The 22761-nt window shown below is 41.2% G+C and overlaps 1 protein-coding gene across 8 annotated transcripts in view; it reads right to left on the bottom strand.

The window, feature by feature from the left end:
* The window catches only part of AKAP13 (A-kinase anchoring protein 13), a 209988-nt gene that overhangs the window by 142869 nt on the left and 44358 nt on the right, over positions 1-22761 (bottom strand). For all 8 annotated transcript variants that reach the window (XM_032699851.1, XM_032699853.1, XM_032699850.1 and 5 more), the window contains exons 3-4: positions 16960-17056; positions 5333-5377 (exon numbers count right to left, since the gene is read on the bottom strand). In XM_032699851.1, the coding sequence (XP_032555742.1) occupies positions 5333-5365 (33 nt within the window). In that variant the 5' untranslated portion in view covers positions 5366-5377; positions 16960-17056. The remainder of the gene's footprint in view (positions 1-5332; positions 5378-16959; positions 17057-22761) is intronic.

Below are 22761 nucleotides of genomic sequence, written 5' to 3'. Positions count from 1 at the left end.
AGAAAAGTAACTAAACCACAGCTGCCAACCTCATGACAACATCTTATTGTAAAATTACAAAGGTATTTCATTTTGTCCTTTTGTCCCCTTGGTAGAGATTCCTGAAGAACAATAATTGTCCAGCACACAACAGTGCACAAGTGACACCTGAGAATGGTTTCAGCCACAGCAAGAAGCTGGACATCAGGTGCAACACCTCTCTGCACTCAGGGGCACGGGGAGCCACAGCACTTGGGACAGACTGCTGCCAGAAGCCTCAAGCTCTCTGTATTGAGAACCCTTTTTTCTTCAATCCTTTAATATTTATCCAAAAGGAGTTGGGGTTTTTTTCTTAAAACACAAACATCAGAGGGTATCACAATTGCTTTTCTCAGGAATAAACAGTGCACTTCAGTAGGACATCATTCGATATGAATATGTAAGTGGGGAAAAAATATTATAAGTATTATCGGTTTTTTCCATTTTAGATTAAAGCAAGACACACTGGGAAATTTACAGGAGCAGTTCATTCATTAACAGAAGAGAGGACCTACTGTACCAAAACCCTAGTTTATATTAAGAGAGGGTCAATGCATTCTTTCTGAGCCTTTTGAAGTTCATACTTCATTAAGTTGCGTGACATTTTGCCTTGGAAGTGGGAGCTCTCATCTCTATCAAAAAGTCTCCTTGAGAAACTCTGCAGGTTACACAGCTCCTAAGTGGCAGTTTAGACAAGAGACTCCATCCACAGACCTGATTAAAGACCAAAGTCAATGGTAGCATTTTTATCAATTAAATGTTTGCCCTCTCATGCAATCACCAGTTATGACACATTTAGGTTTGTCACTCCAAATAACGTGGGCACACCTTAGGCAAACCATGCAGAGGAGGAGTGCTGTGATTTAAAACAAGTTTGTTCCTTTTAATCTAAAAGGAAAAAGGAAAAAAGTTTGCAGCAATACATCACCCTTCTCCAGCTGCTAATCTTTTCCATTTCACACCCACTGATCATTATCACCATGAAAAAACACTCCTGTCATAAAGGCAGATCTAAGGTTGTAGCCTTGGTTGTAATCAAGAGTAGATGAGCTTAATGCTTCCCAACTCGTTCCCTGCATGTCACCCCAGTCCTTTTCCAAAACATTCATACCCAATACTACTCTTGGGTTATTTTTTGGGGGGGAAAAAAAACCACCAAAAAACCAAAACCCAAATCAACATTGATTTCAGAGTGGCAGGAGACATGACTGGGTTAGAAAAACGATCAATAACACTACAAAGACCCCACAGCCAGCAGAGGCTGAAATCAGAAGATCAGAAGCCACACACATCACTTTTGAAGCACAATTTTCAGGACTTTATGTAGCTGAAGACTCAACCTTGTTAATTCCCTCCCATGCACTCAATATTTATTTAAGTTCTGTCAGAAACCTTGATCCTTTTGTAATTAAATCTCCTGCTGAATACTCTGCTGGACTCCCAATTAATGACAAGGTTTCTAAAAAGATCAACACTTCACCTTTGCAAAGCTCTCTCCCATTTTCTTTCACTTGCCTGGATGTTAGCAACAGTGGAGTTTAAGCTAAGTGACTAATTTGTACTATTTCATCTGTAAACAGAGAGCTTAGTGAATCACAACAATAAAAAGGTCACTTACTAACAAACCTCCATTGTTTAGAGCCTTTTTCATCTTTTTTTTTCCATACTCCTTCATGATCTGGATATTGCAATAACACATTGACAAGAGTCAGGAAGCACCTTACAGTACTGAAGTTAAAATTTTGACTTTTGATGATAGAGAGATAGAACATTTATAAAAAGATGATCAGCAAGGTCATTGCAAGTACTTAAGGAAAACAAACAAAACTGAAGCTCCTGACTTCCCACCTCCCATCAACCAAAGACTCCTGCAACCCTCCCGTTCCACTCCAGTACTGGTAGCAAACAAACAGCTCGGTCCTTCAGCTTTGACACCCTGTATTTCCTGAGCACAAAGTCCCAGGCACATCAGAAATAAGGTTTGAAACACTACCCTTCATCCACTACGCTCTGCCTCATAAGAATTTCTGTAGCAACAGGACAGCACTGTTAGTTTTGGATTTAAACCAGTATCTGTGCATCGAGAAAGGTATTCCCAACTGCAGCCTAAGTGCAGGCAACCGAAGGACAGTCCAGCCACATGGATCCTTTTTTGCAGGTGAAGAAATCAATGCATCTTAAGGACATGGATTTGAACATTTTTATCTCAAATCCACCCCACAATATTCAGCCACAGGCTCTGCAAAGTCACACTGCCTTTTCTAAAGGCAATGACGTGTTGACAGTGGTAGGATGGAAGAGCTGCTTGACCCACAGCCTGTGTGAGCACTGGTGGTATCACACCCGGGCTATATTGAGGAACACTCCCCTGCCCTATCTCTCCTGGCACAAGCCCCTCTGCCCCATGACTGTGCTGCTGTGAGCAGCACCCGGGGCCAGGGGAGCTCGTTAAACGGCATTAAGGGAGGTAACAAACAGCTCTAGGTGACAGATACGATGCTCCTGGGGGGACCTGGCTCCTGGGAACAGCTGTTGACAGAGGAAAAGCCGAGCTGTGGTTCCAGCCCAAACCTGCAGCAATACAATGCTGAGCTGCAGTTCCTGGCAACCTCATTAACCAGAGAACAATCAAGCAATGCTTAAATGTGACTTATTTAATCACAAAAACATGACACTTGTTGTTATTATTACAGGATGTGTTTTCCACCTTATTTCTTAATCTTCACACTTACAAAGGCCAGTAGTCTCATCATATGACCTCCAGTGGTCACAAGCTCTGCAGGGGCAGGACAGATGACTTTTACAGAAGAGGTAAATAAAAGTCCAAGCAGCCAAAAGAAAGTACCAGGTGGTCTTCTTTCTATTCATGCACATCGATTTGAATACAGTAATCTCTATCCCCCTGTTAGTGTGTATTTGAAAGTACAATCTTTTCCATCACCCACAAAACTTTGGTCCCAAGTACACTGGACACCTCAGGTTCCCAAATCCCTTTTCTTAATTATGAAGCATTAATCTGGGCAAACTGGTGATTATCAGAGAGAATAAAATATGCTCTAGCTCTCTAAGTGGCTTCCAGGAACTGAACTGGAGACAATTTTTTACTTTCTTCTCCTAAAAGGAGCTTCTAAAAGTAATGCTGATAAAACCAACTATCTAATGGAGCTTTCAGGATGAAACTCATCCAAGATTTAGTAAAATAATAAACAAAATTACGTAATCCTGAATCTAAGATAGTGGCTTAAAAAAGGAAGAGTGCAAAGGATGTAATGCAGAGGTGTCAAGAACAAAACGGGGAAGCGCGGGAGAAGCAAATTTTCCTGAGAGTGGACAAATACAGGGAGATGCTCTGATATGTCAGTGTTGCCTATTATTTCCAGTGGTTTACAGAGACGGAATTCCTTATGGAGACATTCACAGGATACTGTTCTCAGTTATTTGAAAACAGGCTCTAGGAGCCTCTATGTGGAAAACAGAGTTGTCATCTCTTTGAAGAAGGAACCTGATGAAGTTTGCTATTCACCTACCAATGGTGAGGCTACAAGTCTCTTGTGTCTACCCTTGGAAAAATTACCAGGAGGATGCTTTATTCTTTATGCTCTGCTCAAACCTAACAACTCTCAGACATGCTGTCAATTAGCAACATAAGGAAAACAAAACTGATCTTAAAATGTACAAAGCATTTATACTGAGAGCAAACAGAACAACTAAATATTGACTTTTCAAATTTCCTTAAGCTACCAAAATTTTTTGTTTTAAAAGGGAGCTGATTTGGGTATACCCCTGGTCAGGGGGGGAGAAGGAAGAGAGAAAAGGGAGTCACTGATGTATTAATAGTGTTGTCACTGACTTATTTGCATTGCAAAGAACCAGTACACCAAGTGCCATCCATACAATCATTATTTTATACTGGGCTACGTTTGACTTCAGCCCAGTTCTCACTATCACATAGGGATGAGGACTTCTAAGTGTACCACTTCAGTGTTACATATTAAATAAAACCCCACACAAAACAGTGGGAAAATAAACTCATTCAGTAGATAAGACTGAGAAAACAAAGCCTCCTGATTAGTTAAGTCATACACTGTTCAAATGACATAAGGATAATTTTATCCTGCATTCCACCATTCACATGTTTCTACTTTAGCAACTCTATCGTATATTTGAACATAAGTTTAATTCTCTTTTAATGTGTTTTAAGCTTAAATTAAGTTTCTTTAAAGTCAAGGTGCATTCAATAGGCTTGAGATTTAACAAAATTCAGGCAACATTTAGTTTCAAAATACAGAATATGGAAAGCACCCTCCTGAAGTCAGGTCACACTACGTAGTGTTTTAATCTTGCTTCAAGCACAAGACTTAGCACAGTAAGTAGAGAATAAATTCCAATATAGACTTCCAGTTGGTAATTAAAAGTAGGCAAAATTTAAAGCTTCCATGGCATTAAAGGTGAATATGATCCATTATTTACAACACACCACACTCTCCAAGATACAGGTCTACTAACAGTCCTGATTGTTTCTTCTTCCTTCCCTTTAAAAGCCACATTTGCAAGCAATTTTCCCTTCAAATTTTCCATCCTTGCATCCAGCTCTGCCCTTGCTGGCGAGGGCAGGGCCATGAGCTGCAGCAGCTAACGCTGTTCCGAGCGGGGCAAGGCAATATGGAAAGCAAACAGTTACAGACCTGGCTGGCAGCTTTGGCACAAATTTAACACACACATTCGCACACCCCCGCAAACCCAGGTCTAATTTGACAGTCCCCATGTTCTGCAACAAAGCTGCTATTCAAGAGCAAGAGGAAGCTTGTTCCTTGCTAATGGAGCCACGGAGGTTATGAGCTTCCAGGAGGCTGACGTAAACCATACCCCGCTGCAGCCGAGCCCTGCGCTGCTTCCAGTTCCTCCCTGCCACGTTTAAAACTGCAACCAGAAAACTATTACCACAGTGGGCAAGCACTGCACGCTGGGATACCCCATTTTCCACCCAGGCAATTTCTTCTTACCACCTCTCAACACATCAAGTCACACGAGCACAGCCGTGAGCTCCAGGGGAGGGGAAAAAAATAAAAGCAGGGGGATACCTGCACAGAGACAGCATTGTATGGCTCAAAAGTTATTTAAAACAGTCTGCTGGAAAGCCAGAGGAGCTCTGTGACTTACCTGGGCTTTATCACTGAGCATTTGTAACTGAATTAACATAAATAACCTCCTCGGGGAGCAAAGAGAAAAGGAGTGGCATCTCCAAAAAGATGGTGGGAAGCATTTTGTGTGAATAGTAGAAAAGGAAAAAAAAAGTATTTTAAGTGGTACTCACATATAACGGGGCTTGCTGTGGATTAAGTTTCATGACCTCAGAACACTGAAACAAAAAAAGAAAAAGCAAGTTTAAGCCATTTTTCATAATATTTTAGGTACTTCTTTATAAGCTGCTTTAGCATCCACACATTACTTCTTCCAATAATCACTTTTACACAGCAATTTTCTACTGTCTCCCTTTGGATCAACAAGAATCTGTCAATTTTTTATTTTTTCCTAAATTTATCCTCACATTAAGCAAAGACAACTCTAAAATAATTAGTAAAGTGCTCATCTGAGCCATCTGCACTGTTGGTTCTGAGGACATCCCCCAAGTGAAATTCACTTCCCCTTCATGTCCATCTCATTTCATCTGTCCTCCTAGCAACCTTCACTTCATATCTGCTTTTTTATGACAACTATGAATCCTTAATTGCCATCCTTCCAACCAATTCCCCCACAAAAAAGCATCTGTAAACATTTGTAGTTCTCTCTGCTGCTCAAGAAATCCACCTACTACCTTGCCCAAGTGAGTTTGGTGCCATTTTTCACCCCTTTCACTGGATTATTTGTTCAAAAATATTTCAAAACTATTAAAAAAAAAAATCAAAAATGTTCCTTGGAAAACTGAAGAAGAACTTCCAAAATAGATGATGCTCACAATTCTGCATCAGCATTTTTCATAGTCAAAAACTACCATTACTCATCCAACAAAAGTGATTTTAGCCAAGACCGTTTCCTCTTTCAGGTCTGTCTCTGGAATTTCTCTATAACATGGTGAAAGTTTCCTGTACTGAGTTTTTAATCAGTTGAGCCAGAATTTCTCCTGCATTAGTTCCTCTCTTGCAGCAGAAAATATTCACCCTAAACAAAAGCTCTAAGTTTTCATTTAATGTGTGCATTAAGAGATCCAGGATCCTAAGATGAAGGAATGCAAAACAATTAAAAATGGAATTTCTGCTGTTACTCATGTCTGCAGTACTGGTAATGCTCTGCAAATACTTCAAACCCTTTTTAAAATAGATGAAATACCACTCTGCTTTTCACACAAAAAACACAGGATCTTGTTCATACTTTGCTCCTGTCCAAATCCCACAGTTTGCCTTCAGTGAGACAGAAATGAAACCACGGCCTAAGTTTTCTTAGCTGATTCCAGCTATCCTTGCTCCTTCACACGCTCTCCTTATTTTACAAAATGTTTTTGTACCAGTTGCTTTAAAATGCCAGAGTGACCTGCCAAGCTTGTGCATCAAAACAGCCCCTCTGCAAAAGGTCCTCTGAGGCAGCCAGTGATATTTTGCAATAGTTTTAAATCTAGTCCAATTCATGTCTATTTTCAACCTTGAGATTCCCCTTTGTACAGCAAGAACGCCTCAAGATGGTTATGACTGATAATTTTCACTGTATTTTCAGCTCTTATGAAGACTGACTCACCAAAATAGGAGATTAGTAGCCCTAGCTTTCATTTGAGCAGGTGAGCTCCAAGGACAGCTCTGCAAGCAAACCTCACTTGTGCCCTACAACATGCTCCTGAATTCAAGTCCTACTGAGGGTACAAAAATAAAAGAAAAAAAAGAAACAAAAAGAAAAAGAAAATGGACAAACCCTGCCAATCTCCCTCATGACCTACTTCAGCCTCTCTCTCCTATTCTGAACCTGGGTATCCTGAACAGGGGCACAAAACCATTATCCATTTATTATTTTATTTTATCTTATGGAAGTCAAACGATGGGTGCAAAAACTTCTTTTTAAGTTCACTTCACTTTTGAATTTTTAGAAAGTCTCATTCTCTCAGGAAGCAAAATTCAGACTTCTGGTCTAATACAGCAATTTGGTCCTTTTTTTATGGAGCAGACAACATGAGTATTAATATGACTGTTCCTTTCAAGACCATTGGTGGAAACCAGTAAAAGGAGCTTTCCTGTGCTGTCTGGCTCAGACAGGCTGCACTGAAGGTAGCAAAGATCTTTATGAAACATCAGCTGCAGAGGAGCATGTCCTCGACAGAGCCTTTAGGTTCCTGTAATTCAAGGAATAAAGTGAGATGGCATCCTCTTAGTTTTGTCATCTGACAGAAGTACAGACTGCTTTGTTCTGCTCCATCACCTTCCTGGTGGATGCTTGGGAGCAGCTGAGTAGACAGAGAAATGAGAAAGAGGAGGAAGACACGTACAGATCAGGACAGGGTGGCATTACAAACTGCCCCTGGGTCACCTCTTTCTGTGGTAGAGGTGGTTTTGGCTGTGATGAAAGTGCCACAAGTCATAGAGTCCAAAAGCAGCACATACTTAATGTGTAAGGAAGGGAGAACATCAACACCTCTCACCTAGGAAAAAAGGGGAGGACTGTGAGTTCAAAGTCATGACCAGTTTATGTTGGGTTTTTTTGGCAAGAGGAGTGCACAGCAGCAGCAGGAAAATAAGGTGACACTGCTGAACACTTGGTCTTGTCAAAAAATCCTGGAAATACTTCCTGAAGGAAGATTTTCTTCCTCCTTATCTTAACAGTTGGCCCTTACATCAGTAACTTAAAATGATCTCTCAGTTCATTATGCACATGTCATTCCAATTTTTCTAAGTATGCAAACTTAGTTTGCAAGGAGACAGGCAGGTTTGGAAGATATTTTATTTTATCTTGTTAGGAAGTGCTTTGGCAAAAACATAGGAGAAAAACTGAGTGACAGATAAGCCTGAATGACTACTCTGCGTCAACAAAAGACTAAATTTAGGTTTCTAGACAAGTGGACTTCTCCAACCAGTGGGAAGGCAGGGAACAGCCTCTGAAAAACTTCAAAAAACTTTAATCTAGTAAGAAAAGGGAAAACAAAAGGCAGATCATACCGGTCATAACCAAATCAAGATTCATAAGGACCCTAATACAGTCAATTTACTTCAAGTGTGAAAATGAGGAGGAAAAAAACCAGGAGAAAAGAGTTAAACTGCATTTTCTCCTATTATAAGAGGAGCATATCCTTCAAGACAGTTCCTTCTATGAGCCCCAGAAAGCAATTTCTATCTTTTTGGGTAGGAAGAACTGGCTCTTTCAGACATGGTAGACTGCAGTGAAAATAATGGCCCTACTGCGGGATCAGGATCTGGACTGCACATGAACTGCCCTGAAAGCCAAACTAACCTGAACAGGCAAATATAAATCCCACCTCCCTTGCCCAGCTCCCACTCAGCTATGGGCATCCTCATGGCAGCCAGTAGGTTTTGCTCCAGCAGCAGTTGTCTGCACTTAAAACATTGATATTATTTCTTTCAAATAGCTGAATCTTTTGAATTTCTATGTCTGGGAGGTTTATCACATGCTCTATATACATCCAGACAATTATATTGCAATGTTTCTGGAATTATATTAGGTTTTCCACCTTAGGATACCACAGTGAAATCCCTTGCATTTGCAAATTTGAAAGTAGGACATGAAACGAAAATCCAGGTTCAAGCTCTTCAAAGCAACAGTGGTTTTAGACATTATAAAAATCTGCACAGGTCAGTAAAATAGAAAGCTACTGAAGCCTTCTCCAAATGGGATGGATACCTTTCTGCTCTGTTAAGCATTAAAGAATTAATACAGTCAGTTGTATTAAAGTCTCTTCTATAGAACTTCAGTGTTATTTTGCACAAAATTTCATGGGTAAGGACAAACGACTGTTCTTCATTTCACTAAGCATCATAACTCTGACAGGGAAAGAAAGGAAAAAAGCATTTATTTGCTTTACTGTGGTTCCCAAAAACTCATCTAGGATTAGGGCTCCATTGGTTACATGCTGTAAAAATGCAAATGCAAAGGAAGCTTCTGCCCCAAAGAGTTTACAAACAAGCACAGGCAGTAGGAAGAGATACGAACACCTAGTGCTGCAGCAATAAATCCTTTTCCTCCACTACTCCCAGCTACCATTTCATTTAACCATAATTAGGTGGCTTATTTCCTCAAGGCATTGCAGGCAAAGTATGTATTTTGAGGGCAAATATGAGAGGAAGGTCAATGGTCCTTCAGATCAACCCAGCCCACACACAAGCTGTAATGCTGAAGGACTCTGAACACCGTGTAGACAGGAATTCCAAAATGGTTTTTCCATTTTCCCATCACTCCCCATTCAAACTTGGTCGTTTTGGCACTGGTTCTACACCACACACACCTAAGAAAGGAAACCTCGTGCCAGTCTCAAGAGTTGTCCATTAACAATTTTCTGCCCTTTTTTTAATCAAAAAGAAGATCTACAGGATGGGCAGAAACAAGAACAACCAATCTCACCTCCAACAACTGACCAGAACTGCAACAAGCAGTAGGACGAGGGGTATTTAATCCATGTGGTATGCCTGAGAAAGCCTACCTACCACTTTCCTCCTCCCTCATGCACTAAATAAACTTCTGTTTTAAGTGTTTGAGTTTTTCCGAGCTTTTCAAGTTGAGGTTTAAGGTATTTTAAGTAAACTTCAGTTCTACATACACTTCAAGTTTAAGCATTGCTGAAATTTATCTGAATCCCAGCACTTGACCTTTTCATTTATCATTTTGACATTTGATTTTAGAAACATTGATTCTTATTTGCAAAGCTTTACCCATGCAGTCCCAGCTGTACAAAAAAAAACAAAAAAAACAACCAACCCAATCTTAGCCATAAAGAGCTTGTGGTTGTGGGCAAGAAAGAACAGCCAAAAAACACATGAAGAATCTGATGGTTACAGATTGCATGGAAAGCATTCCAACAGATAAACAGAAATGCAGAGAAAGCAGGATGGCTTTCCAGCTGTAAGCATCACAGCATCACCGGGATGAAAGCCAAAGAAGGATTTATCTTTTTTTCTAATGTAACAGAATTTACTTTCTATAAAACCATCCTGTAACAGGAGTTTGTAAGGACTTCACTCCTTGGAAGGACTAAAATTTGACTTCAAGGCTCTGGAGTAACACTTCACCAGGTAGCCCAAACAACATATATCCCACAGAAATTAGGAAAGAACTATTGATGCTGATTATCTGCAAAAGAGCAAGACATAAACAGAATTCCTTTTGTACAGTACCATGGGCATCAATACATATATCCATAGTGGGACAACCTGCCTTATAGCCAACACTCAGATCCTCACCCTTCAGGCAAATAACCCCTAAGCTGTAAAAGAGTTTAAAGAAATCCAGGGATTTCCTAGTAGCACACATCCACCCCCCCTTCTCAGCTTTCTGCTATATGGCTGTACTACAAAAATAAAACCAAGATTCCAAAAACACATCACTTCTCATTCAACAAAGCATAGTGTCCTCAAGGGCACTCCTCCACACTCTGGTTGTACGAAATGTTAATTTATCAAGTACTTAGAAATATCAAGAGGATTGGGTTTCAGGTCCTGCAGAGCTGCTGCTCTAAACCACACAAGATAAATAAAAACAGGGAAATGGCAAGTGGGAGGACCGGAGAGGAGACCAATTGCCCATATACAGATGAATTCCTCCTGCAGCCACGATTTCATGCTAAGAGAACTAAAATAGCAACTTCTTTCACAAGTTTATTGTTCTTCCCTAGTGTCAAGGGAATACCACTTTTGAGTGGTATATGACGTTACTGTGTTGTATTATTCATCATCAGTCTCCTCGATTTTTTGTTATAAAACAATTATTTGAAAAAAGGCTTTTTGTTTGGTTATGGAGATTCTTTTGTCTTTTTTTTTTGTGGGTTTTGGGGTTTTTTTTTACCTGTAGCAAAAAGTCTGCAAATTGAAAGAAACAAATTACTTGAGGTTGATTTTATTACTTATATTTTCTTGTGTGGTGTTTTTCCTGGTTATCTTTCTGCAAAGTTCAGACCTGCAGTAAGTTACTCTCACTCTGTGGTATTGGGTGAGACATGGGTTTGCTCACACACTCTGTCCCACAAGTTTCATTCCACACTGAATGAAGACCAGAACTCACCATTCATAAAATGAATGAGCATCCTACTGCTATGTCCTTAAAATCCATGTGAGAGGAGACTGAAAAAAACCAGGACATAACCTACAAATAGCTTTGGCAGGAGAAATAAACCTATAACCCAGTTGTTCAGCAATGTGCATGGAGAAATTTGTATAAATAGAGTAGCTACAATTGCTGTGACTAAAATAAACCCTAAGACAGAAGATAGATCCTTTCAGGCATCATACTACCAAATACAGAACGACTTTTTCTGTTGCTATAATAATGCATGATTTTGTATATCCAGTCAGAAATAGGAGGCTGCAGGGATTAGAGAAGTAACCCATCCCAAATTTATTTTGCAGACACGCAGGAAAGTGATACCACCAGCAAAAGCAATTGATCATGAAAAGGAGAAGAGGTGAGGAAACAAGAAACCTTATTTCAAACACGCAGCCACAAAAAAGTTACCAGCATATCGCAGCATAGTGTTTATTATCACAGCTGAGCTTAGAAGTAAAAACCCCTAGATATTTGTACTCAGTATTCTGAATTTATGTAACTCGCTGAACATTGTTTTCTCACTGAATTGATTGCTTAGGAATAAAAGTATATCCCTCACACAGCATTTCCACAGGTGATACTGCTTCCCAGCTGTGCCCTGTCTGCAAACAAAACCATAGGATGACATTCAGTCTCAGATACACAGGAGTTTCTTTTGGCTGCCAGGGATGGAAAGGAGGTTCAAAAGTGTTTTGTGTTGACCTGGCTCTACCATCACTCTCCCCCCAAAGGCTCAGAGGTAATCCAGCAAGCCACCCTCAAGAAAACCAGACATATAGAGATTCCTTTCACAAAAAGAAAAACTTCACAATAATGTTTTCCCTCTAGGAAAAAAAAATAAAAAGAACATATTTAATTGCAAAATTAGCCTAAAATGTGTTTGGTTTTTTTGGTGGTTTTTTTTTTTTTTCCCCCCTTTCAACAGTGCTGAAAACCTCAGTACTGTGGCCTTCAGGTACAAAAGGCCATCCATCAGGAACCAAGGAGTTGCAAGTGCTGAAGAACTTGCAGAGAGGCTGGGAGCCTCACTGCAGCACAACCTAACAGAGCGTCACTGGTTTAATTGGCTGATGATTTAATAAAATGCTCTGCATATTGATTAACTTGCTTTGCTTAATGTAGCTCAGCTTCCTGGCAGTAGGAACTGGCACCACACATTTCCTGGGCTGGGAGCTGGGTTGCCAAAGGGCTGCACCCACCTCTGCTCCAGCCAACCCCTCTGGCCACACTATTTCCCTTACCCAAATCTTTCCTGCTATCCTCCCAAAATAATGAAGTTTAACAAAAAGTTAAGATACAGGCAAGCAGATAGTACACATATGCATTAAAAAAATATGCTTAAGCCTTATCCATGCTATAGCAAGTCCCTAACCCAGCTCTGCCAGCCCTGTCTTACTCCAGAGATTAATATGTAGTCAAATAACCTTAGTCTCAGCACTTCCTTCTTTTGCACTATTTCAATCTCATAACTGTCAAAAAAAGTCATTTAATGGATTACTTAATTCCTGCCCAAAGCCTGGAAAGAGATGAAGCAGTGTAGGGTTATTAAAAGTAGTGCTGTTCCCTATGCCTGGCAGAGGAAGGCAGAGATCCCTCTCAAAAGCGCACATCTGGTTTTGCTTCTCCCATCTCTCCAGCTATCAGAAGATACAAAAACCAAACCTACACAACTCAAATCACAGCAGCTATCTCTCTGCAGTCCATATGCCCAATTTCAAATAAAGTAAGATATTGTAAAAGTTGGAAAAACAGAGAGTAAAAGGATTATTAGCCAGCTCTAATTATACAAACTGATCTCATCCTCTTGTCATAAGCCTCTTTCCTGTTTCCGGAATCTATTTGTGCAACAGAAAGACCAGCCTTTTGTAAATGTCCATGGATCATCAACACAGAGTGATTAATTTCCCACTTTACAATACACACATACTGTCAACCAATTCACTTGTAATCTGATATAACCCTGACCTCACTTGTCAATTTTTTTCCTTTACCATATTACTAAAGGCAAACAATACTTAAGATACCTATTTGTAAAATCCAAACAACATTTCAAAAGGAGCTATCATGCTGGTCTAATAAAATAAAAATCACAGACCACATCTTCAGCTCAAGTAGCTACATCCTAATAAAGTTAAGACCTAACAGTCAGCTTGAATTAAAGAGCACCATGTACGCAAAAGCACACATATGTTTATACTCAAATTAAGTCCTCCAACAGGTTCTAGGGCAGCTGTTTCACGTATGCATGAGACTTTTATCTCAGGCTCAAATATTAACTTTCAGAAATCCTTAGCAGGCATTCTAGCTGCCTCTTCAAATGAGCAAAACCCAGCTTCCAATATACTTTGCCGTTTGAAAACACATTTTGGCAGTAAACTGTGGGGAAGCTCTCAGTGATAATCGGCTCACGTTTGTAAGTGATCTTGACTTCGGGGGCTTAACCAGGAACTTCATGAAAATCCCCAGGTATCAGGCTGGGCAGCACCACACAAATTACTAGTTACCTTTGAAAACAGAGATACGTAGTATGGGACCAGGTGAAGAATGGTGGGGAAGGAAGAATAGGCTTTGGGGAGTGTTTCACCCCAGGTATAAAAGGATAAACATGATGGACAGCTGTCATCAGCAACAAAATGCCTACAGCCTTACACAGGTACTGGGAGAGAGCAAAGCTGCCAACTATTGATTCCAACAAGCTCTTGACTATAGCATGTCTCCTAAAAACAGCCTTCTCCACCTGATTATTCCCTGACTCTCAAGGCTGTGCTGTTTTAGGAACTACACCGAGCAATGATGGCTTCAGTGAAAGAAATAATACCCCCAACCCTAGAGCTGAGCAGTAAGGCTGTGCTTCTCTCTGTGCCCCCTAAACCACAGCACTTGTACTGCATTCCCAAAACCAAAGGCTTGGAGTAGAAAAGAATCCATGACACCCAAAGCATCATGCATGCTTTTATGATGACAAATATTATTAAATATCTCCTAGCATTTACAAACCAGGTAGTTACCCAATAAGTGCATGCACCAACCTTAACTCTCCACAGCAGAGAGTTCTCGCCACAGAGTTGGAAAAACTGGCATCAAGACCAAGATCCAAGAGATGTTTCCACTCATGTTTTGACCAAAGCAGCTTCACTGCCCAACATTTTAATGTATTTTTCCTTTCTAAAGAATACATCAGATTGACTTTTCCCTTTAGGCTCCGTTTTGCAAATGCTCCCACTGTGGATCCAGGTATCACAGACTTACTCAGGAAAAGCCCGGTTGGCACTTTTTTTCCAGAAGAGGAAAACTTCACTAGAAACTTTGGGTTTCCTACAGGAGTACCTGTGCTAACCTCACTCCCTGTGGCACAGCACAACCACATCTGCCACTGCAGAATTACAAATTGTTGCTTCGTAATTGTCCTCTTCTTTCAACTCAAAAACTATGGGAATATGTTCTTCTCCGAACAGATACTTTAGAGGTAGTGACAGAATATGCTCATTTTGCTGCACATCCCTTCTGAAGCACAATAGCCTCAAAAACACACATCATTCACCTAATGAGTGCAATGATGGAGTTATTTGGTGTGGCATTCCCAGAGAGGAAAAATGAGAGCTGTAACTCTCTTCCCAGGACACTGTATTACACAGTGCATCCAGGGAATGCCCTAAAGAAAGTAAAACCCCAGGCAACAAAATGACTTACTTCCCCAGATCAGAAAAGGGAGAACACTCGTTCAAATCCAATTTTTAAATAAATTAAAGCATCAAACAATAAAAATCTAAATAACCACAGTTTGTACCCAGTTCCACTACCCCACCTTCTACGTTTGAGCCTTTCTACAGCTCACTCATACTCAAAAAACCAAACTTTGCAGACACCTCACTTCGCAGCTGAAATCATTTCTTTCCGCTGCCTTTACAGAGTGGCCTTTCACACTGGTCCCCCAGGAATGGAATGGGTTAAGTGCCCACAGGTCCCAGCCTTTCCATTAAGTCATTTATTACCCCAGCTCGGGGACAAGGAGCTCTGCAGAAGGGAGAGCCCATGCTGTGCAGCTGTTCGCCAGCCAGGCACCTCTCCACAATTATAACACAGGATTAAGCTCAGGGAGTGGAAATCTGTCCCTTCATTGCTGATGGCTTTTTTTCTTTTTTTTCAAGTTATGCAGCTATTTTAAATGTTACAGACCTCATTAACATGAAGTTCATTAAGCAGTAACCACTTTATGAATGAAATGAAAAGATTATCATTATAGGCCCAATTATGGAAATACTAGACCAGCAGGCAGGAAAAGGAAAGGGTATGAGAATGCTGCTCCTGAACTCCAGTTTAGCCTTTTTGTTTTCCCAGATTCTTCACAGGAGGCACACCCAAAAAACAGACGTGATGCAGAGGCTGGTTCCCAGGCAGCACTTCAGGTGAGAAGCTCTTGCTGCCTGTGCTGGGCCTCCCCAGAGATTTTGCTGCTACTGCCATGCAAAAAATCATCCCCTTGATCACCTCCGGGAAGGGTCTGGCATCTTCCTCAGCATCAAGCACTGCTTGCTGCAAGTTCACCATGCTTCCAAAATCAGCAGAAAGTTAAGAAACACTGTGACAAATAAAGTCACAAATTGCTTCTCTGCATTCCTTCTTTAAACACAATGAACTTGGTGACCAGTTCTAAGCAAGACACTTATTCATTCCTGATAAAGCAGGTTTCATTCATAATTTTGCCAAAGACTTCACTTCTTTCCCAAGGTCTGAAAATAGGTGTAATTTCCCTGCTCAACCCTACTGAATAAAGCAAAGCCAAACAATTACAATAAATACTTGTCTCTACAGTAACAGCATTTTATGATTAATCCACCCAGCTGTTGCCACAGCTCAGTAATGCCAAATGATCAGGACTCGGTATTATTAAAGTGCTGGTCTTCCAGGCAAGACCATGGAAAATGTGAGGCACTGCAGAAGGTAAACAGGTTAGGGACAGTGGGAGAAGAGGCAGCTTCCCGTGGTTGTCCTCTCTTCCTCCCTTGACAGAGCTCAAACATGACAAGCACCCATTTCTAGGCAAGACTCTGAGAGTTTCTTTGCTTCAAGCTAATAGTTCTTGCAAATTCAAGTCATTTTGGAGAGAATGGGTGTAACTCCATGAGTCAAAACAGCTACTCAGTATTGCAATAACCATATACTCGTTTTTAGGTCAGATCCATCCCCTGATCTGGTTGACCACATGAAAAAGCTGGTGTTAACTGAAAAACAAACCCAGAAGCCTCAACAACGCGACTGCTCCAGGACAGACAGAGGGACAGCCATTGCACCAACCAGGAGGCACATCCCACCAGCAGCTGGCAGGACCTCAGCTCTGATCCTGACTGGCTCCCATGGAAATCCTTGGGCTGTAACCATGTGCCTGCTGAGGGACATGAAAGCTGTATCTTAAAATATTAGGGAAAAACAGTTGCTATTTTACACCACTGCATATGATTGATACAAGAGGCAAGACCACACATCTCTTTTCTGTTTCCACCACAAAGAAACTGTATTTCATGGCAAAGTAACTTTTTGAATTTGTTTATAACATGTGCTTTGATATCAACACCCTCTCCAGCTGCCAAGGGTAAACCTGACAAATGGCTTGGCAATGGGTAAACCTATCCTCCCAAACCCCTCACCTCAACCCTTGTTTCTGCCTGAAAGAGCTGCCAAAACATTTAACCTTACTTTAACTGCATGAAGCAGTACAGGTGGCTCCAAGATGTCCTTCAGGTCGTTGCCACACCAAGCGGGCAGGAGCAGGGCAGGTCACGACACTCAGCTCCTGGAAGAGAGGGAAGAAGGAGGAATCACCAAGTGCAAGGGTCATCATGGCTGCTGGGGTTCCAACACACAAACTGGCATCACAACACCTTCACCAAGGGGGATGGAAACCATCCTCTACCTTGCAAGCTGTCCAGGAGGCACGTGTTGCCTCCCACGGCAGTCCCATGTGGTTCCACGAGCACACACGGGGCAACGACCACACTGCATAGGGCTATCTATATGGGCATCTGGCACCACCTAAGAATAACTGTGCTGCTGAGTTGTATTTGCTGCTCTCTTGCTATTTGCTTTATCCCCAAAGCTGTTGATCTGCTGTCCACCACTGCATCACAAACCACTAAGCTGGCCTTAAGTCCTTTGTATCCATCAACGCAGCCCCTCCCAGACTTTATCAAACTCTTTGTGAACTCCTTTATGGGAAGGTATTTTAAAAGGAACAACAGCACCAGAGGTAGATGATGGCAGATGATAGCCAGCAGATGAAGCCAGCAAATCTCTGCCAAACCCTTCTGGGCTGCCTGCACTTTTCCACAGGCTGATTTCCTTCTCTGGGGAAAAGCCTACTCAGTAGATTCATCCATAGGGATAAACCTGGCCTACAAAGCACACCTGGAAAGAGCAGTTATAGTGGATTAAATGTCAAAAGGAGAAAAAGCCCAGGTTGGGCTTTAGTTTATTAAATGCTGTGTGGGAGATTTTATTAGCCAAATCAAAGTCATCAGGGTACCTCAGGCCATCATTTGGTTACCACAGCAGGAAAGGTTGTGGCTACACACACATCACCAAACGCAAGCGCGACACACCAACTGCCTCCTCCTGTTCTACCAGACAGAGACTCTGCCCCTGTGCTCTCCCCGTTGGGAAAGCATCCATAATCTGGGAATCTCACAGCCTGAGCCAGCCTGCCGACCTCAAAGTGCAATTACAAGCACAGAAGTAACAATGGCAAAACGAGTTACCAGCCGGGAAATCAATTGTACTGTGTGAATTAGCCGGGAACAGACTGCACTGGAAGGTAATGCACTGCACAACAAATCTCACTTCTTCATCTGCACAAGAACAGCATCACCTCAACACCTCAATGTTGGTTTTACACAATGTTTTTCTTAAGATTAATGGCTAAAAGTCTCTTTTATGCATTCTGCTGAGAAATGGGGAGAGTATTTTGTAAGGCACTACAGGGTACTGTGTTTTACTGCAAGTATATATATTTAGACATAGACCAAATTGGAAAAAAGAAAATTCATACTCTTGTTCCTTTTAAAGTATCAACATTGTGCATGAATTCCTTCACTGCGATGTCACACATTTCTGAATTACATTCTTATGCCAAACTACTGGAGCTGAAAGAGGAATTACCTGAACTCTTAAACCCCAGTTAAGAGCACACAAACACTCTTTGGATTCATTAACCAGTAAAAACCACCCTCACAGTCACAAACAGACTGGAACTTCCCTCTGGCATTTCTGTAGTGTTACTCTCAGGACCACATTTTAGAAGATGGTTACCATTTGATAAAGCAATGATTAACTGTGTTAAGTAAGCAACATTAACCCAAGGCTCCTACTTGCCATCCTGTGTTGATCTCCAAATAACAGCTCTCTCCAAGGCACATACAACAACAGTACAGTGGTTTCATTTGTTTGTGAGACACTGATAACTTGGGTTTTAATACCGTATTTGTATATTTTGGCAGAGAAAGCAGGGTTTGCTGCTACTCTTTTGAACCAACAAGGAATATGGGTATGGCTAACACTGCTAAAGCAGATACTGAGTCTGCTGTGAATCACTGCATGTTTTTCCTCATATCCACCAAGGAATGAGGGTGTGTGTATGGAGTCACATGCAAAGCTCACTTGGATGTTCAGGACTTGGAAAGTTTTAGCAAGTGAAGAAAATCAACTGGCCTACCAATGAAAAGCTGTAACATAGATCGCAAAATTCTTCCTCAAGGTTTTTTGTTTGTCTGGCTTTATTCTGTGGGAATTTTTAGATTGCTACAAGAAGAAGCAAATAACATTAAGAAGTCTTAAATATATATTTTAGTTCCACATGTAAAGAGCCTGCACGATCAGTAAGGCTCTCCACATCAAAGAATCAATTCCCCAAAGAATTGATTTCTACTTCCCACAAAACTGTTATGGGACAACCCCTGCATGCCTAAGCACACCCATTTCAGAAGGATTTCCCCATGGGGACTTCTTCTCCTCCTCTTCCTGTACTGGGAAAGTCATTGCCAAGGTGTAGATGAACACTGACATAGCTCCTGTTTTCTGAGTCTTAAAATTACAGGAAGATGATGACATACAGTAGCTTTATAAAAAGCAATTTGGTTTCTAGAATGCTCTGCCAGCATTCCCAACAACCTGTAACTGGATAATTTCTGCCTAAAAGGGTGATAGTAATGATAATACCCAGTGCTCACTAAAGTAAATGAGAATGTAAAGGAAGGTCTTATTGAAACTTGCTTTTATACAACGTATTTTGCTTGGGTTTAATAAAAATAGGGGAAAATCCCATCTCATTGCTAGGACAGGATAATTTGATAGTGGACTGCTCATGGTCTTGCTCCCTCCATACTGAGACAGCTAAAGAAGAAATTTCCCAGGCCACTGATGAATTACTGAAACATCTTTTGAAGAGAGAGGAAAATAAAATTTAAGGACAGTGTTACAGCTATTTACAATTTTAAGAAGACAAAGTAACTGGCCCTGTGGATTATACATGTAATTCCTTCTTTTCCCAGAAAGGAGCTCAATCTGCATCTGATGTGTCCTTTACAGGCAGAGGAGCCAAGCACCAAAAGATACGCTCCCTACATTTCTAAATTAAATGAATAGCAGTTAATAACACAGCCAAAAAAGGAGTTATCCTGTGCTGAAAGTCTATTTGGGAGCAATCAGTCGGGGCTCTCAAACACACATGCTTGGTAGAGCCCCAACACATGGACCTCAGGGCTTCCAGTTGCTTTGATGGTTCCTCTCAAAGAAACCCACCCTTGCCAAACACTGCCCATTGCCCAGCACAGAGGAAACTACTCCTCAAACTTGCTCTTTTTTCCCTAAACACAAACGCATTTTATTTTTCAGAGAAGTGATATATATTTTGTTGCTCTGCCAGCTGACCCCTTTGACACATCAAACAGGTTATCTCACCATCTGGTTGTAATTGCCATCACAAAGCTTTCAACAAATTCAAGGAAGAGCACCGAAAGGAGGGCACTAATGGTCCAAGAGATGAACTGCTGACTACTGGAGATTATTTGATACAGTTGGAACCTTTTCATAGACAAGATGCCCAAACACAGCCAATCCCACAGCTACAGCACCCAAACAAGCCTCTGGAGTACTTTCGAATTCTGGCTGTTGCCCACTATAAAACCTCCTCACAATTTCATATTAAAAGCTGTCAAGGAAAACACTGCTTGTCCTCCTCATCTCCCAAACTGCTGGGTGTACAACTGCATGCTGCTGTAACCTTTTGTGTTGAATACACAGCCTATATTTGCGTATCACAATATTCTTGTTATAGGACATCCTTTTCCTGCTTCTACTGACGCCCAGGAGAGACTGCCTCACAAGACATTTTAAGAAGTTTGTCCCGTGGTCCGAACTATGTTTCCTAATTCTTTAGGGAAGGGAGTCTGGACACACTCTGCTTGGACATGGCGACATGCTCCTCAGACAACCAGAGGATCAGGCCCTGCCAGCACGGGTTTAAGAAAGGCAGGTCTTGCTTGACTAGCCCAAGGAACTGGTGGAGTCACCACCCCTGGTGAGATTTAAAAGACGTGTAGATGTGGTACTCAGGGACATGACTTAGTGATGGTTTTGACAGAGCTGGGTTGATGGCTGGACTTGATGATCTTAGAGGTCTTTTCCAAGCTAAATATGATTCTACATAAACAGAAGATTAAAGTATTATTTGCCTAAAATCTGCTTTGCTTTGGACAAGTGTAAGTGCAACATGGATCCACTAGCCACTGCATCACACAGTTATCACATTTGTACCAGCAGATTGCAGCTCTTCACATTTTGACACACACACAAAGTTCCTCTGAAAGTAAATGATGGGTTTTGTTTAAAGAGCAGCATCTGACTTGGCACACTGGATGAAGAAAAGCCAAGAATTTTAAAACAATAGAAAGTAAAACATATCCATATTTCACATGTCTGTACACATTGCAGAGCAAGCAATAATATTAAGATGTTAACTGGAGTCCCATTAATCCTGATTACCAAGAGACAGGAGACAAAAATTCTTCCATATACACTAAGTTAACTTTTGAAACCTAAACTCTTTTGACAGCGTCGCCTTGAACTTGTAAACAGAAATATTCCCAACTGGATGAAAAGGGAAGCAAGGGTGCACCCATCCAAGAGCACTTCCCTGCTCATTCTAGCCCTGGACAGAAACAGACTTTTCTCTCTAGAACCTGGAGATCTGCACAAAACTGAAAGAAGTTTGGGTTTTGCTTTTTATTTCCAGCAGCAATTGCAAAGCAGCGAAACAAAGAGGTCAGGGATGCTTTATGGCTCTCTGTCTTCCCTCTTGACAGTAACCTGTGCTCCATAAACTCTTTCTGTGCAATAACACGCAGCAACATGTTACCCCAGGAGAAGATTAGGTGCCATGGGGACTCTGCAAGCAATGAAAAACCCCTGACCTCTGAGAGCATGGTCCTGCACAAGTGCTCTTCAAAGGTATACGAGGTTTCAGCCTTCAAAATTGAAGGGAAAAAAATTGAAATAATAACAATATTTTTATTAGCCATTACAGTTTTTTACTAATAATAAAAAAGCAGGACTTGGTCCAGAAATTTGATCTTCCTTAAACTGAGGCCTGTAACCATGTTCATCCTAAATAGCAGCTGCTTCTTTTCAGACAGTCTTGTAAAACCACATCAGGATTGAGATAAGGGCTTCAAACTGTTTCCACAAGACCATCATGGGAGATATTAAAACTGAAGTATGGAGGGTTTAAAATCTGCACAACAGACTAACACTTCCTTGATCCACCAGAGCAAGACCACCATCCCCCTTGTTACCAGGGTCCAATATCAGAGAAACTAGCTAAAAAATAAAGCAAACAGCAGCAACCTGCAGTAACATCTCAAGTCCACACATAAACACTCTTTTCTAAAAAGCTCTTTTAAATCTGCAACAGGTTCTTCTCCTCCCTCTCTTTTCTACAATGATATTCAGGTGACAATCTCAATGAGTTGTGCTCTCATGCTAGAACGAGGCAAAGCCCAAAATAAATGCCCTTCAGAAAACCAGGAAATAGAGGATGCATGAACAGTGAGGGCAAGGACTACTTTAGCCATCATTAAGAGCTACCAACACACTGCCTCAAGGCAGAGGAAAACGCCAGTTAACCATGGCCCCACTTGAAAGAGCAGGCCTATTTTTTTTGAAATATTGGGTGCAGCTCATGACACGACAGGCTAGACATTTCCTGGGAAGGTGACATGTCACTCCCAGAACAGGATACGGATCCTGAGAAAAGGCAGAATGTTTGGAAACAAGAAAATTTCAGTTTGAAGTGAACTCGGAGGGTTGTCTGGTCCATCACCCTGCTCAAAGCTAGGCCATGACATGAAGGTTATGACATTACCCCCACACTTTCATTGTTTAAAATTGTCCCAGTCAATGTGACCTCTTTCTCAGTTCCCCTATGTAAAATTGAGCTAAATAGGGTCA

The sequence above is a fragment of the Chiroxiphia lanceolata genome, chromosome 12, assembly GCF_009829145.1.
Source record: "Chiroxiphia lanceolata isolate bChiLan1 chromosome 12, bChiLan1.pri, whole genome shotgun sequence".
Lineage (NCBI taxonomy): Eukaryota > Metazoa > Chordata > Aves > Passeriformes > Pipridae > Chiroxiphia > Chiroxiphia lanceolata.
Note: the sequence above shows the minus strand (reverse complement) of the source record. Positions and strands in the feature narration are given on the sequence as shown.